At 38.7% G+C, this 15263-nt stretch overlaps 1 protein-coding gene across 6 annotated transcripts in view; it reads left to right on the top strand.

The window, feature by feature from the left end:
- Positions 1 to 1989: 1989 nt before the first annotated feature.
- Positions 1990 to 15263, top strand: part of mcf2l2 (MCF.2 cell line derived transforming sequence-like 2) — a 191871-nt gene continuing 178597 nt past the window's right edge. For all 6 annotated transcript variants that reach the window (XM_084722383.1, XM_084722390.1, XM_084722389.1 and 3 more), the window contains exon 1: positions 1990 to 2853. In XM_084722383.1, the coding sequence (XP_084578509.1) occupies positions 2775 to 2853 (79 nt within the window). In that variant the 5' untranslated portion in view covers positions 1990 to 2774. The remainder of the gene's footprint in view (positions 2854 to 15263) is intronic.

Genomic DNA, 15263 nt, shown 5'->3' with positions numbered 1-15263 from the left:
TGCCTCCCTAGTTTCCTCCTCTCCTCCCATCTCCTCTTGATCCATATTCTCGCATCTCCATTACTATTATTTCACAGTACGCACTATTATCATATTACTCTGATTTGTTAATGCACAATATTTGTCATATCCCAAACTTTTGGCCAGACTCCAACCATGAAAGGATTTCCGAGGCCAATACCAATATTAGGGAGCAAAAAGAAATGAATATTCAGCTACTGTTCTATATGATCCCTGAAATATGGCCTTCAAACACAAGTATTCTATTGTCATTCAACTCCCTTTTCTATCTGTATTATTTGAGCTGCTGTAACATGCAAATTTCCCCAGTGTGGGATCAATAAAGTTGATCTTATCTTATCAAGGATGAGTAATGGATGCCTTACAGTTTAACAAAGATCATTGTTGTCATTGCACAATTATCATGGCCAAAGGCATGCACAATAGTAATTTTGTTACAATATCTGTAGAAAATTTGGGGAAAAAACAATGTTATCAGTCAAATTCATCCTAAATTTTGTTTATGGTGCATTTTTTTGCCTGTTTTTTTTTTTTAAACTGTAATCCATTATTTACAGATAAAAAAAAAGACATAATCAGATTACAGATACATTTAGTAAAAATGGGGATTATTAGTAGGATTACAATATTACAATAAAGAATGATATCCTGTGCACAGTGCACACAGCTGTCAATTCATTATCATGACCTGGAAATTTCAACATTTTTTGTCTTTGAATCAATCAATCAGTAAATAAATTGTGCACAACAAAGGAAGATAGACAAAGCTAAAAAAAAAAAAAACATAAAACACTTAGAGCTGCAATAATTTCTCTATTATAAATTTGCATAAACTATTCATTCTTTTGAGTCATTTTTTAAGGAAAAAAAATCTCAGATTTCAGCTTCTTAAATGTAAGTATTTTCTGGTTTCTTTCTGAGAACAAAACAAGACATTTAAAGGTGTTTAGGCATTTTTCACCATTTCTGACATTTCATGGCCCAAACAACTAATCAATAATTGAGAAAATAATTGACTGATTAATCGATAATGAAAATAATCATTAGTTGCAGCTCTAAAAACACTATATTAGGCTAAACAATTTAATTATAAATTCTATTTAAAAAAAGAAAGAAAGAAAGAAAAAAATCATTGGCACATATTGGACAACATATATGGTGATATTAATATAATTAAACAAACAAACAAACAAATAAATAAATATTTTTCATTTTGCCTGTCATTTATAAATTGGGAATTCACAAAAATCGCAGACAGTGTAATGGATCCAGAAGACATTCCCCAGGATTGTGTTGTGCTTTGTGCGACAGCTGCTGTGTCTGTTGTTCGAAAGCCTTCAGTCAGTCGGGCCTGACTGGCTGCGTGTAATTGGCTGGCAGGGTGAGGCTGAGTGCAGATGTCTCTGGCTAATGCCCGTCTCCCAGGCAATCTCCTCAGTCCCAGGAGCCTCACAGGCTCATGGAGACATGCTAATGCCCTGCCTGCCATTGTTTGCTTTCATCAAAACATGGAGCGGGATCAGCAGAGTGAAGCACTGAATGAACCCAGGCAGCCAGCATGAATGACCGATGATGGGTGGAGGCTATTGATCTGTTTTGTTTGTTGGATCTCTCAGGAGATAATGATGGTGAAATAAGAGATGCCTAGTGAGGATATTGTCTTTTAAGTGACTCCAAAAAAAAAGATGACTTAAAAGTGATTTGCTGTGTTATTTCCCTTAAATATAATGACAATCAGGCAATATTTGAGTATGAGGATCAGTCAATATTCCATTGTAGCTCCAGTCCATGTAGCGCCCAGCTCCAGGCACCAGGATTTCTCTCACGGACCTATTAACCCCCACCCCATCCCTCCATCCATCCACCCTCCCTCCCCTCTGTTTCTGTCTCTCCCTCCGCCCTGAAGGCAGGTACAGCAGCCCTCTGATTCGTTTTCTCTCTTTGTGACTCAGCTTCTTTATTAGAGCAAACAGAGCATCATCAAAGCAGCAGCAGCAGTGTTTTCCTGCCTGATGACTGGACGCATACTAAATATATTTTTACCTATTGGAGCATCCTTTTTTCCCCAAGGTTTGGCATATCTTTAACATTTTTTGGAGAGTCATTTTCCATGTCTTCACTGTGAGGATTACTGTATTTTTGACTTGGAAGCTTTTCCTTACTTTGTGGATCTGTTGGCTGATGTTTTGCTGACTAAATCAGTATTTTTTAATTACTGAGTGGCTGTTTTGTTCTCTGACTTACTTCATTTAAAGAAAAACTGCTTGCTTAATGATTTACTTGCTGGTTTTGCACTACCTGCCTTGTTTTCTGACTGACAAGCTGGCAAACTAATTCTCTCTTTTGTCCGCTGACTGACTGCCTGTCTGTGGTGATTGTTTTGCTGTTTTATGCCCTGACTGACTGCTTTTCATCTGTGCCTGGCTGACAAACTGGTGATTTTACTCCAAGGCTGACTGTTTTGCTGACTGGCTGGCTGGGAGTGGCATCATCACAGTCCTCCTCTGCTCTGTGATGAAGCTGTGATGAGAGGCTGAGAAAAATCAAAGAATAAAATACAACTAGAAACAGGAAGAAAAAAAAACAGGAAGAAGGAGGAGAAAATTGGATTACAGCTCAGGAGGACGGGAGAGTGTCGTGGAAAGAAGGAAGGAAGGAAGGAAGGGTGACAAGAGGAGGCGTGGCAGCGAGGAGAGGAGAGAGAGAGAGAGAGAGAGAGCAGGGAGGAGAGTGGATGCGACCCACACCCTGAGATGCTGTGCTGGCTGAGAGAAGACGAGATGTCGGTCCAGGAGCTGCTACAGAGGGTGCAGTGTGTCATCACTCATGTTGGTGAGTCCTCGCGCAATTATCCCCCCTTTTTCCCTCATCTTCCTCTTCATATTTCACGCTTCCATGCGGTCAGAAGAGGAAGAGCTTTTGTCTCCCAGAGAGCCGCCTTCTCTTGATGTATGTGGTGGAAAAATGTGTTGCATCTTTTCCTGGAAATCCTCTGATTTGGTTGTGAAATGTGGAGAGAAGCAGAGCAGATGAAGGAGAGGCAGGGAATCTCCATCCTCTCATCAGGACCGCTGAGTGCGGAGGGATGCAGAGGGATGCTCTGCACATGGGCAGAAGAGAAACTGTGTCATCGGGATACAACAAGGGAGTCATTGAGTGATTTTTCAGTGGTTATCAGCATATTTATAGATATGTTTGTTCACTGCTCAGTGTATGAGGTGATTCTAGATTTTGCAGCATATATTAATTGTTAATGATGTTTGATGCACCTGAGTGAGTATTTGCTGGGACCAGGATCTGATTCTCTGTGTTTTATTTTGAAGGATTTACATGCAAATATATTAATATAAATTTCTAAAACATTTACAATCTCACATTACCATTAGCTACTTTCATGTTCTATTCTTTATCCTTTTTCCTCTGCTTCCATTTCTCCTTTGCTCTTTTCCTAGTCACTTCCATCCCTTGCCCATTTTTCCCTCTCCCTCTTTTCCATCCACTCTGCATCTCCATCATTCCATCTTCCCTTTCTTTCTGCCTCCCCAACATCTTCCTCCTCTTCTGCCTCCTCTCCTGTTCTCCCTCTATCTCTATCTTTTTCCTTCACTCCTGTTCCGCGTCCGGGTTATTTCCCCGCCCGGCTGGTTGGGGAAGTAGGTTAATGTGCCACGCTGGAGACTACGGCACAGCATCCTCCATCGCTGCACTTCCTGCATCGCTTACTGTAGTAGCAGAGGAGAGGGGGCGGAGGAGGGCTTGTGCAGAGCGTTGCTATGGAAACTGAGCTAGCTTCTGCCAGGCAAAGGGGACATGAATTGATATATTGGGAGCCAGGATCACACGGGATGCTGCTAACAGTGTTTGCAGCTTCAGCGGCTGCCTGAAGGTGTTGATTAAATGGGATATTTTTTCTTTCCGTGTATTTCTCACTTACAGTCTACTCTTGGCAAACCTCCTTGATCTTATTTTCATATCTAATTACCCAGCACTCAAACATTAGGGAACTACTGAGCATTTACATTGAGCTCACAGAACATAAACTGCAATGCACATGATGGAACCCCTAGATTTGAGTACAAACAGAATCCAATGTGTATGTATATTTTTTATCCTTTTTCTTTTTCCTAATCCTTACTTTTCACACTGGTCTCATCATACACAGGGTTCTTATGGGTGCTGGAAATCCTTGAAAATGCTTGAATTTTTATGCAGTGTTTTCAAGGTTTGAGAAGTGCCTGGATTTTGGATTAAGTGCTTGAAATGGCTTGAAATTGCAAATGCATTACTTTCACAATAGCTGAAATCTGAGAATTTTTTTTCTTAAAAAATGACTCAAAACAATTCATCGTTTAATTACTCCTGTACTCCTTACTTCTCCTCATTATTATTACTATTATTTTCATTGTCAATTAATCTGTCAATCATTTTTTTGATTAATCAATTAGTTGTTTGGTCTAAAATCTTAGAAAATGTTGAAAAATGTTGATCAGTGTTTCCCAAAGTCCTCAAATGTCTTATTTTGTCCACAACTCAAAGATATTCAGTTTACTGTCAGACAGAAGTAAAGAAACATTTAATAAGCTGAAATCTGAGAATTTGGATTGATATCACTCACACCAACTAATCAGTTATCAAAATGGTTGGTGATTAAAGGGATAGTTCACCCAAAAATGAAAATTCAGTTGTTATCTACTCACCCTTCCATCAAATGAATGTAAGTTTCAGTTTTTTAGTCCACAAACACTGCTGGAGTTTCACAGGAAAACAGTGTTGCAGAATACCCCAAACAATGGAAGTGAATGGTGACCAGTTTTCAAATGGAAGCAACAACTACAACAAACCCCCCCTTCCCCATAAAATACCTCCATACTGCTCATCTGGTGTCATCCAAGTATCCTAAAGCCCCAACATGCCAAATTGACTTGACGTGAACAAATGGCATGTGGGCTTTAAGAGATTTGGATTATACCAGATGAGCAGTATGGAGGCATTCTGTGTTTTTTTTGGGGGGGTTGTTTTTTCCACTTGAAAACTGGTCACCATTCATTTCAATTGTTTGAGAGATTCTGCAACACTGTTTTCCTGTGAAACTCCAGCAGTGTTTTGTGGACTAAAAAAAACTAAACCTGATCTGCAGTCAGCGTGAGGGTGAGCAGATAATGACTGAATTTTCATTTTAGAGTAAACTGTTCTTTTAATTTAATGATCAATTAATAACCAATTAATGATTGCAGCTCTAATAGGATGCCAAGTCCACTTACAGACAGGTGCCACATTTTAAAAAATGAAACTTTGTTTTGTCATCCTCCTGTAGAATGTATAAAACATAATTTTGGTTGGCACAATAACATCTGATTCAAACATTTTGAGCATGTATATGGATATAAATCTGTCATTTACCACAGCTGTAAGCTGCTGGAAAAGCTTTAAAATGCACCTTGAAAAGTGATTGAATTTGACTGGAGAAGAGGTGCAGGAACCCTGGAGGTATACAGTCACTGTATGCAGGAACCCTGCATACAGTGTTAATGAGTATGACACAATGCAACACATTGCAGTGCACATATTGCTTGTGTGTGTGACAGTTAAAAGCCATATTATCTTGCATGTATCATATGATCTTCTTCAGCAGATGGAGTTCACTCAGTTATCATGGATTTGTTGATGTTGAAAGTTGTTTTTTGTGATCACTTTAAGGACTTGAAGGTCATTTTTGACCTTGAGAACAGCAGTAATCTCACGATCAAGTCCATTCAGTAGGTGTTCTTGTTACCAGCTGACAGCGTGGCTGCTATGGTTTTCACCTTGTGAGTGTGTGCTTGTGTGTATTTGTGTCATCATGACAGTTTTGGAGGATGTAGCAGGAACTACCACATAAGCAGTTTCAAGTACTTTCAAGCACCAGATGTTTGTCTGTCTGTCAATGGACAAATATTTTGATATGATAATGTCACAACCAAGACTGTAATGTATTTAAAATAGGCTGCAGTGCACACTAGTTACTACCATATGTATTTTACCAACAATGTGTTAGTTTTTACAGTACAATGACTTAGTAAGCATGTCAGTCTTGCTTAGTCTTGCATAGCTAGATGTGTCAACGTTTAGCACTGGGGAAAGGTCTGGATACACATAAGCACATTCTGCTATAAAGGAAAAAATGCCCTGTTTGCATGTTTGCATTTCTTTAAACCAATCACAAACATCTTGGGTGGTGCTAAGCCCAGGATGCAGCGATGGTGCGCAGCGATGGTGCGCTGCAAAATACTGTCGAGGGGGAACTTGTTTTGGTGGAACATTTGCACATTGGGAGGTGTTCTCCAGCATTCAAATGACTACATCACTGCAAAAGACAAGGTAACAGCTCTTAGCTTGTTTATGTTTGCACCAGTAGCATCCCCAGTGCTAGTTTGCCATTATCAGCATGTAGATTGCAGCTCAGAGGTTGTTGTTGTTTCCCGGGGACTTTGAAAATGTGGATAGTGGATGCTGTAATGCCGCCTGAAACCAAGCAACCAATAGCGAGCTTATACCCACAGTCTGCATCTGGTGGGTCAGACTAGTCTAGACAGATTGGGCAGCTGAACTACATACTAAAGACAAGAATATGACAAGAATATGAAAACAATATTTAATTAAAATAGTTTTTTTATAGCTTAATTATAGTTTTCATAGTTTATGAAGAATAAACATATAATCTCTGTAATGCAATAATCTGAATCACTTGCAACAGTCTATTCTCTGCGGCCTGCTCTCTCTATACCAATGTCACAGGCCCCAGTGCACTGTCTGCACTGTCTAGATTTACACTCCTGGTCTTTGACTTTGTCACATGACCACTGGATGAGTTTTAAAATTCTACCCCTGTTCTCACTGTATCTTTAAACTCAGTGTTTCCCAGTCCTGGTCCTCAGGGCCCACTGCCCTGCATGGTTTAGGTGTTTCCCTGCTCCACAATACCTGATTCAGATGATCAGCTCATCATCAAGGCTCTGCAGAGGCCTGATAACAACGTGTGCATTTGAATCAGGTGTGTTGGAGCAGGGAAACAGGTAAAGCATGCAAAGCAGTGGGCCCTGAGGACCAGGACTGGGAAATGTTGTTATAACCCAATGAAGACGTTGGTAATCCATGAGCTAATAATGGATATTTAGACTCATAATCAGAGTGCCTCAGATTTTCCTGGACTGCCAAACAATAACCATGGACTTTTTCCCCCTGTCTTCTCACCCTCATACTGATTAAAGGCTGGGTTCAGTTCACAGGAAAATTGTGTTGAACAATCTCCCAAACAATGGAAGTGAATGGTGAAAAAAAAAGAAAACAAAAAACATAAAATGCCCCTATAATGCTCATCTGGTGTAATCCAAGTCTCCTAAAGCCCCAAAATGCTATCACTTGTGCAAACTCCAGCAGTGTTTCGTGGACTAAAAACCCAGCCTGGCATGAGAGTAGATAATGACTGAATTTTCATTTTTGGGTAAACTATCCCTTTAATTCTACTACCAGCCCTATCCTTGCAGAGCAGCTGATTTTTTTTGGCAGCCCTCCATATTTTAACTTCATGCTGAAGGAACTTGTTTGTATTTAAAGATAATATAATAATATAAAGATAATCATGAAATCTTGCTCATTACCACTGATTCAGGATCAGTTATGTTCCGTCTGTCTGCTTCTATTTGTCCTTCCCACCAACAGTGTTGTTCATTCACCAGCAGGGAGCTCACTCGTTCCTACGTGAAGCACACAGCTGGTTACAGGACTGCAGCACAACTGGATGACCAGTGGAGAAATCTGAAATGAAACTTAGTTGAATGAATATGAGTTATGACAGGAAAATAAGCAAGAGTTTGCTGATGCCATCATGCTGACCTTTATTTCAAGTTCAACATGGATCCTTTATTAAAAAATGTGCGTTGGCAGGGGTGTGTGAACTTTTTTTAGCTTCTGAAGAGGACATGCCAGAAAACATTTAAGAACCACTACATAAGCAGACGTCTTTATAATGGAATTCCTCCCCTCATTGATTTTAAAGCAGTGACAGTCCCTCCTCTTCTCTCTGTTTTTGTCTGTCCAGTTCTTAGTCCTCATTTGACAAACAGCCAGTGGTCTGATCGGCATGTCGGCCCGTCATTAGTGTTGTGTGGAACAGAGAGAGCAGATGATGGGACATAAAAGTTGACCTCAGCTCTCTATGCTGTGTTAAATCACAGGAGAGCCACCATGAGAAGACGTCACTGTGTCATATGACTGTCACATCACATAGCCATCTGATACTCCTTTATGACCACTGTGTTTACATATTCATTTGTGTCTGTCAGTTTCAGTTTACTATGACTTCTTGACCAAAAAACAACAAACATTAATATAGACCAAGCATTGTTTTTATTTAGTCTGGTAGATGTTATTTTTTTGAAACACTTTAATTTGATTTTTAATGGGCTTAAAGGGATAGTTCACCCAAGAATGAAAATTCAGTCATTATCTACTCACCCTCATGCAGATTGAAGGTCAGGTTTAGTTCCTTTAGTCCACAAAACACTGCTGGAGTTTCACAGGAAAACTGTGTTGCAGAATCTCCCAAACAATGGAAGTGAATGGTGACCACTTTTCACAGGGAATAAAACAACAGAATAAAAATATAAAACGCCTCCATACTGCCTGGTGTAATCTAAGTCTCCTAAAGCCCCAGAATGCCAAGTTGACTAAAAAACATTGTCATTTACATCATGTTTTATCCTGAATCTTCACTGTAGATCCTTAGCTTGGAGTCATGTTCATGTGCACACTGTGTGAACTGGGTGTGTGTGGTGTGATGATGTACACAGACAAGTGAACGACATGTTGGGGCTTTAGGAGACTTGGATTACACCAGACGGGCAGTATGAAGGAATTTTATGTTTTTTAGGTTGTTTTTTCCATTTGAAAACTGGTCACCATTCACTTCCACTGTCTGGGACATTCTGCTAAACTTGACCTTCAATCAGCACGAGGGTGAGAGATAATGACTGAATTTTAATTTTTGGCTGAACTATCCCTTTCACTAATATTGCAATTTAAAAAACTGCAGAAAGCCATATTGCAATTTTGATTAAAAAAAAAATCTGATGAATTGTGCATCCTGAGGTGACACTGGAGGAATTTAGGCTCATGATCTCAGTGTTTCTAAAATGCACTGTTTGTCTGACTGATACCTGGATATATTTCTTTTTTTATGTTAAAATATTTTAAAATATTGCTGTTAAAAATCTACAGGACTCAGTTTGCCTGTGATATATGTGCAGTGCATTACAGGAAATCTGATCCTCCTTTAGCAGCATTATAATGACATCAGCCTACCTCCACACATCCACACCTACAAACGCCCCCTCTTTGTCATTGCCCACAGACCATGTAACAGCATGACTCACAGCCAAACCCCCTATTGGTGGCTGATGACATCACAGCTGCGCCAGGATGTGTAATTTACCGTAACGCACGCCCGTCTTCCCATCATGCATAATTCATGAAGGCCCATGGTGCTTTATGGATGCCCGATCTAAAATGGCTCCTCGTGTCCTGCCGAGGACGTGCTGTCAGGATGATTAGTACTGCGGCCTGCAGATAAGAGCTCGCTGCTCGCACGCACAATCATATTCTTGTTCAATTTAAAGCTCCTCTGAACCGAGCGCCCTGCCCCCGCTCTGTCTGCCTAAACTGGTGCTCCATCAAAGGAGAGTGTGTTACAGGGACCCCAGCACTGACCTTCAGAGTTTCCAGTGAGAAAGGTCAGGCTGCAGAGAGGGACGATGCTCAGTGTTACCGTGTTTTGTTGCTCCGGGCAACAGAGAGACTAGAAAGGAGGACAATATCTCTTTGAGAGTGAAGGGAAATTCCTGTCATTGGACACTGAAAGTGTAGATAATTCTAGATGTAAGGCTGGAGTCCTGGAGACCACTGAAACCTAGCTGTAGGAGGAAGACGAAGGCATACTTTACTGTTTCATTTTTGAGAATTGGGACAAAACTGTATTTTAAGGGGGTTTTGATTTTGATTTTTCAATCATGCTGAGAAAATATATTTTAAAAGATCAAACTCTTGACTATTAAATATAGTAACAGACCAACCTCCTTGTGGTTAAAACTTTTACACCGTCGGATCTGACAGAGTTGACAAATGTTGAGAGTTCTCTCAATGCTAATCAAAATATACATTTTTAAACCATAATTCTTATTTAGCCTTGATGTAGGACTACAGAGTTGACATGTTATGGCTGAGACACATCTGATAGCAATGTTATTGAATATTTTTATTATTATTATTGAATAATACAATATGAATTTGTCAAAAAATAGAAAGTTTACCAATGCATTTGTAAAAATGCAACAGACTACATTCTACAGAGAGATGACAAATTAAAGGAAAACTCAACAAATTATCAGTTTTCAAAATGTGGCACCTGTCTGTAAGTAGACATGGCATCCTATTAGAGCTGCAACAATTAATTGGTTATTAATTCATCATTAAATTAAAGGAATAGTTCACCCAAAATGGAAAATTGATTGATTGATTGAAGGTCAGATTTAGTCTTTTTTTTTGTCCATAAAACACTGCTGGAGTTTCACAGGAAAACAGTGTTGCAGAATCTCCCAAACAATGGAAGTGAATGGTGACCAGTTTTTCAAATGTAAAAAAATAATAAATTAAAAAAAAAAACAACAACATAAAATACCTCCATACTGCTAGACTGGTGTAATCCAAGTCTCCTAAAGCTCAGACACGCCTAGTTAACAACAACAACAACAAAAAATAAATAAAAATGATTTACACAATATTTTTATGCTGAATCCTTCCTGTAGAGTCACGTTGAGTAGATAATAACTGAATTTTCATTTTTGGGTGAACTATCCCTTTGAAACCCCTTAAACTCTTCCAATAATTTGAAAGCCTAACTGATGTCTTCATGTTGAATTATGGAATGTCACTCATGCTATTTGGTTAATTTCAAGAGATTTTACTCCTTGTAAATTAATACTATACCTTAATTTTGTCATTAGTAGAGCGAATTGATTGTATGTTAAGATAAAATTAAGGGATTCAGTTTTATAGTGCCAGAAAATAAAACCTAAATTGGAATGAAGTGGAATTATCCTTTAACCCAGTCATTCCCAAAGACTGGGTTTTGACCCATAGGTGGGTCACACCTGTAGGAAATTCTGCTAATTTAAGATTTGTATCTGCTCTACTTCTGATTCTATTAAATCATTTAAAATATGTGTATTGTTTTACTGATGAGAAGAAAAAACAAGAGCCTGATAATTCTACCTACATGCATTTATTTTGTCTCATTTATGAAGAAGGCTAAAATGTGCTATACTGTAAAAACAAGAAAGAAAACTCAAAATTTCAATTTAAAGATTATAGATTATAGATATTTGTGATTTGAGCCCAGTTCAAACACTTAAGTTCTAAAAAAGTTTTACCAGCTACTAAAGTTTTTTGAGACATTTTTTTTTCTTATCTACATAATCTTTGAGTTTTAGAAACCTCCAAAAATTGTTTTAAAAATTATTGGGTAAACTTGGGTGGTTAACATTTTAATAGTTTTAGTCAATTTTCAAGCATCCAAATAATGACAAATCAGGTTCAAAGCTCACTGTAAACAATTTTTGAAATACATTTTTTGAGTCTCTGGACTTTAAAGATTATCATTTTTAGTTTATTTCAAAACTTAAGAGTTGGAGTTTGATTCAAAACTCAGAAATCTATTACAGTAAGTTGCCTTGAAATATTGAGTTGTCTCAACTTTTTTTTAGGTTTGTGTTCTTGATGAGAAGAAATAAAAACAATGAGACCTGTTATCTCAGCCTAGATGCATTTATTTCTCATTGATAGACATTTATCATATGTATATGCATGTGTCAACATAATGTAAGGTGATGGCAGTAAAATTGGTCAGGAACGTTCATAATGCACAAATGAACTCTTCCCAAGATTTATTGATAAGGCCTGCTGTGAACTGGGTCATGATGGTTTGTCATTTTTAAAAAGCGAGTCCTCAGAAAAAAAAAAGTTTGGTGCATTGTCTGCAGAGCGGTGAGCTGAATGAAATCATGTACAACCAAACACAGGAATGTCAGCTTTGCAGCACCTCAGTCATCTGTCAGTTATGGGGCAAAGAGGATTAGCATGACAGCCACTACTGACTGGCTGTGGATGGAATTACTGCTGATCTGATCTTCTGACATATTTTCTTTGCATATTTGTCCAAAATAGTTACATACTTAGCTAAGTAATAAAGTGCAGGTATGTGGGTTACAACATACTTAACATCTGTGAGAAGAGACAGAGACAGAGAGTTGGGGGGCAGAGGGGGAGAAGGATAAAACATGGTAATGGCTACAATATGTTGGCCTGAAAGTCTTTGAGTATTTAACATATTCTTCACAGATGTGAAGAAGCTGATGTTGACAGGACAGAACAGACATGTCTGTACCACACTGCATGATGAGAGTGACACAGCTGGCAGGAGCAGTCCTACTACAATGCCCAATATTTTGATCACTTAAGTTTTACTTGCAAGCTGAGCAAGCTTCATAGAGTCAATACAACCCTTATAACCATTCATCACTCTATTTTTACACATTGGACATATGAGGATACTTGTTTCAGAGGTATTTTCATTAAAATTCAGTCCCTTTGCTCGCACTCATTTTAATGGTGTCTGTAAAGATGGCAATGATGGTCTCGAGTCTTTGCATTCAAGATCCTAGTCAAGACTGGCAAGTCTTAAGTCCTAATATGAGCATAAACTCAGCAACAAGTCATGATGTAAGTGAGTTTCCGGCCTAATTGATTTAAGTTACTTATCTGGTAAGCTAACGTCAGGTTAGCATTACCGGGTACATCCATTCTTTGTGCGGCTTTAAAAAGTTAAAAGTTTTTGCATCTCCGTCTGTAACTTTTGGCCCACCTATTTTACATACTGCAGTCAATCTTTTCCTGACCACCACATAGTTTTTCTGCGTGAACAAAATTATCTTTATTGTCATTTCTTTCCATTTTTATTCCAGTACAGGCAATCGTACTCTGGCATGGTATGAAGCAATCATACCTAGTGTGAAAACATCCTAACTGTTAACTTGCTGAGAATAATTCATTTTAAGATTAGCTGATTCAGGAAATTAAGTAATTTAAGTCATCAAATTTGCGACTCAAGCCTTTGATGGTCGATTGATTGTGACAATTTCCTTTCTTTTGTTCAAGACTACAAAATTTCAGGTAGAAATTAAGAAAATGTGTCAAATAATGTGTAGCTCATACAATAATGGAATAACTTGGTAACTGACACAAAATTTTCTGTATTGTGCAGCCAAGTGTACATTCATTCCAGACAATTTCTGTTATTGAAAGGACAGTTTCTTGCTACCATAACTTACTTTCACTGTAAAGGTAGGTACACACTGTCACTATGTTAAAAGAGCTGAATACACTGTAAACTGTAAAGATATAGCCTAACAAAACCATAACCAGCTCTACACTGATATTAAGATGATGCCATAGCAACACTGACATGTTGTGTTTCCTGTGTTTCTTAAACGGCTTGGTTGTATATTGTCTGGAGTCCAGGCCAGATCAGACTCTCTTTCACAAGAAAACACAAGGACACAGGTTGAGAAGAAACCTGCCTAGGGGATTCTGAAGAGACCGAGGCAGATACTTTATTATTTATTTACCAGTTTTATTTTTATCGGCGTCCTTCAGTTGTAGTCTGCTGGGTGATGGGTAGCTGCAGACCCACTCTGGTTTCCCGCTTCTAATTGCTGAAATGGTTTGCATATAATATATAAACATATAAACTATTCTATATGATATTCTTAGGCAGCTCCAGTGCTGAAGATGGCAAAATAAGAACCTAAAGCTGAGAATGTTAAAGCTGCTGCAGAGGCAGGTCTGCAGCAGAGTACAGGCTCTCTGGGATCTCATGACTACAAGATTCTTGAAAGTTATCCCTAAATGTGACTAGCAAACGATTAAACTTGTCCAAATGTACAGTTGAACTGCATAGACCTGATGACATAATGAAATAAAATAGATCCTGTTACAGACTGAAATAACTCCTGTTGTAACATCCCAGCAGCTGAGGCTGGATGCCCACTTTTCTTGGTCATGGAAGGAAACACTGTATGATTAAAACGAGGCTGGAGAGCTAAAAGTTGACTCGAGGTTCAGACTCTGTCAGATGGAGGTGAAGATGTTGTGGCCTGGAACAAAGAAAGGTGAAGTACTTGTGTCCCTGCACACAGCAAGGTGAAGAATGGAGAAGGTCAGAGGTGGCAGCTGGGACAGATGGTTTCCCTTTTTTTTTTATATGGTTTCCTTCCTGCACACTTCCTTGTTCCCTGGTTACATCATGATGGAGGAAATTTTGGGCTTTAGCAACAGCAGCAGAGGTGCAATCAGACAATGTTCACATGTAATGAAAACCAACACTGAAGACGTCACAAACATCCCTGTTAGTAAACTAAGATGAGGTCTTTTCTATTCTTAAAGTCTTACTCATTGTTGGGGTTAAAAATGTAATGTTCATCAAGTGTATTGTGAGAGGAAAGGACACTGGGGTCATTAAAATCAGGTGGGTCATTATGCCTGAGTATTGGTACTCAGTACCTTTTAGTATTGAAACCTTTCCAGTAAATCAATACCTGCATTCAATCCTTTTGGTACCCAGATCTAGAAAAAAAGCCTGTTTATATGATTTTGCTTGCAGCAAATCACCACAAGCTTCCTTCATAAATCAGACCCTTCAAAAAAAGGTATCAAATAAAGTACTCCATTGCTATCAGTATCACTATAAGAGTACTGGTTTTGGTACTGGTATCGTAATTTTGTAATCAATACCCAGTCTTATGAATCATTCTGCTCAGAGAATAAATGGGCAAATTTGATGTCAATCTGCCTGATCATATTATGAGGTATCATGTGTGCAAAATTGACTGGAACTGGTTTGCTCTCTGGGGAGCATCAGCGTACTCAGGGACACCTTGCCACAGACCAAACTTATGGTCAAATGACTATGTGTAATGTGAAAGGTGTTCCTCGTGACCAACCCACAGAGAATTATCCTTGAATCTGGAGTTTCACTGCACAAAGTCAGAGGTGTGTTTGGATATTCCACTCAAAAATACATCACACTAAGATATAGAAATTTGTTTCAGTGTGATTTTAAGGATGCTAGCTCACCTAACACATTGGACCCTAGT

Source organism: Lutjanus erythropterus, chromosome 7 (assembly GCF_056507025.1).
Source record: "Lutjanus erythropterus isolate fLutEry1 chromosome 7, fLutEry1.hap2, whole genome shotgun sequence".
Taxonomy (NCBI): Eukaryota; Metazoa; Chordata; class Actinopteri; order Lutjaniformes; family Lutjanidae; genus Lutjanus; species Lutjanus erythropterus.
The sequence above is the reverse complement of the archived record's forward strand: the minus strand, read 5'-3'. Positions and strand labels throughout refer to the sequence as shown.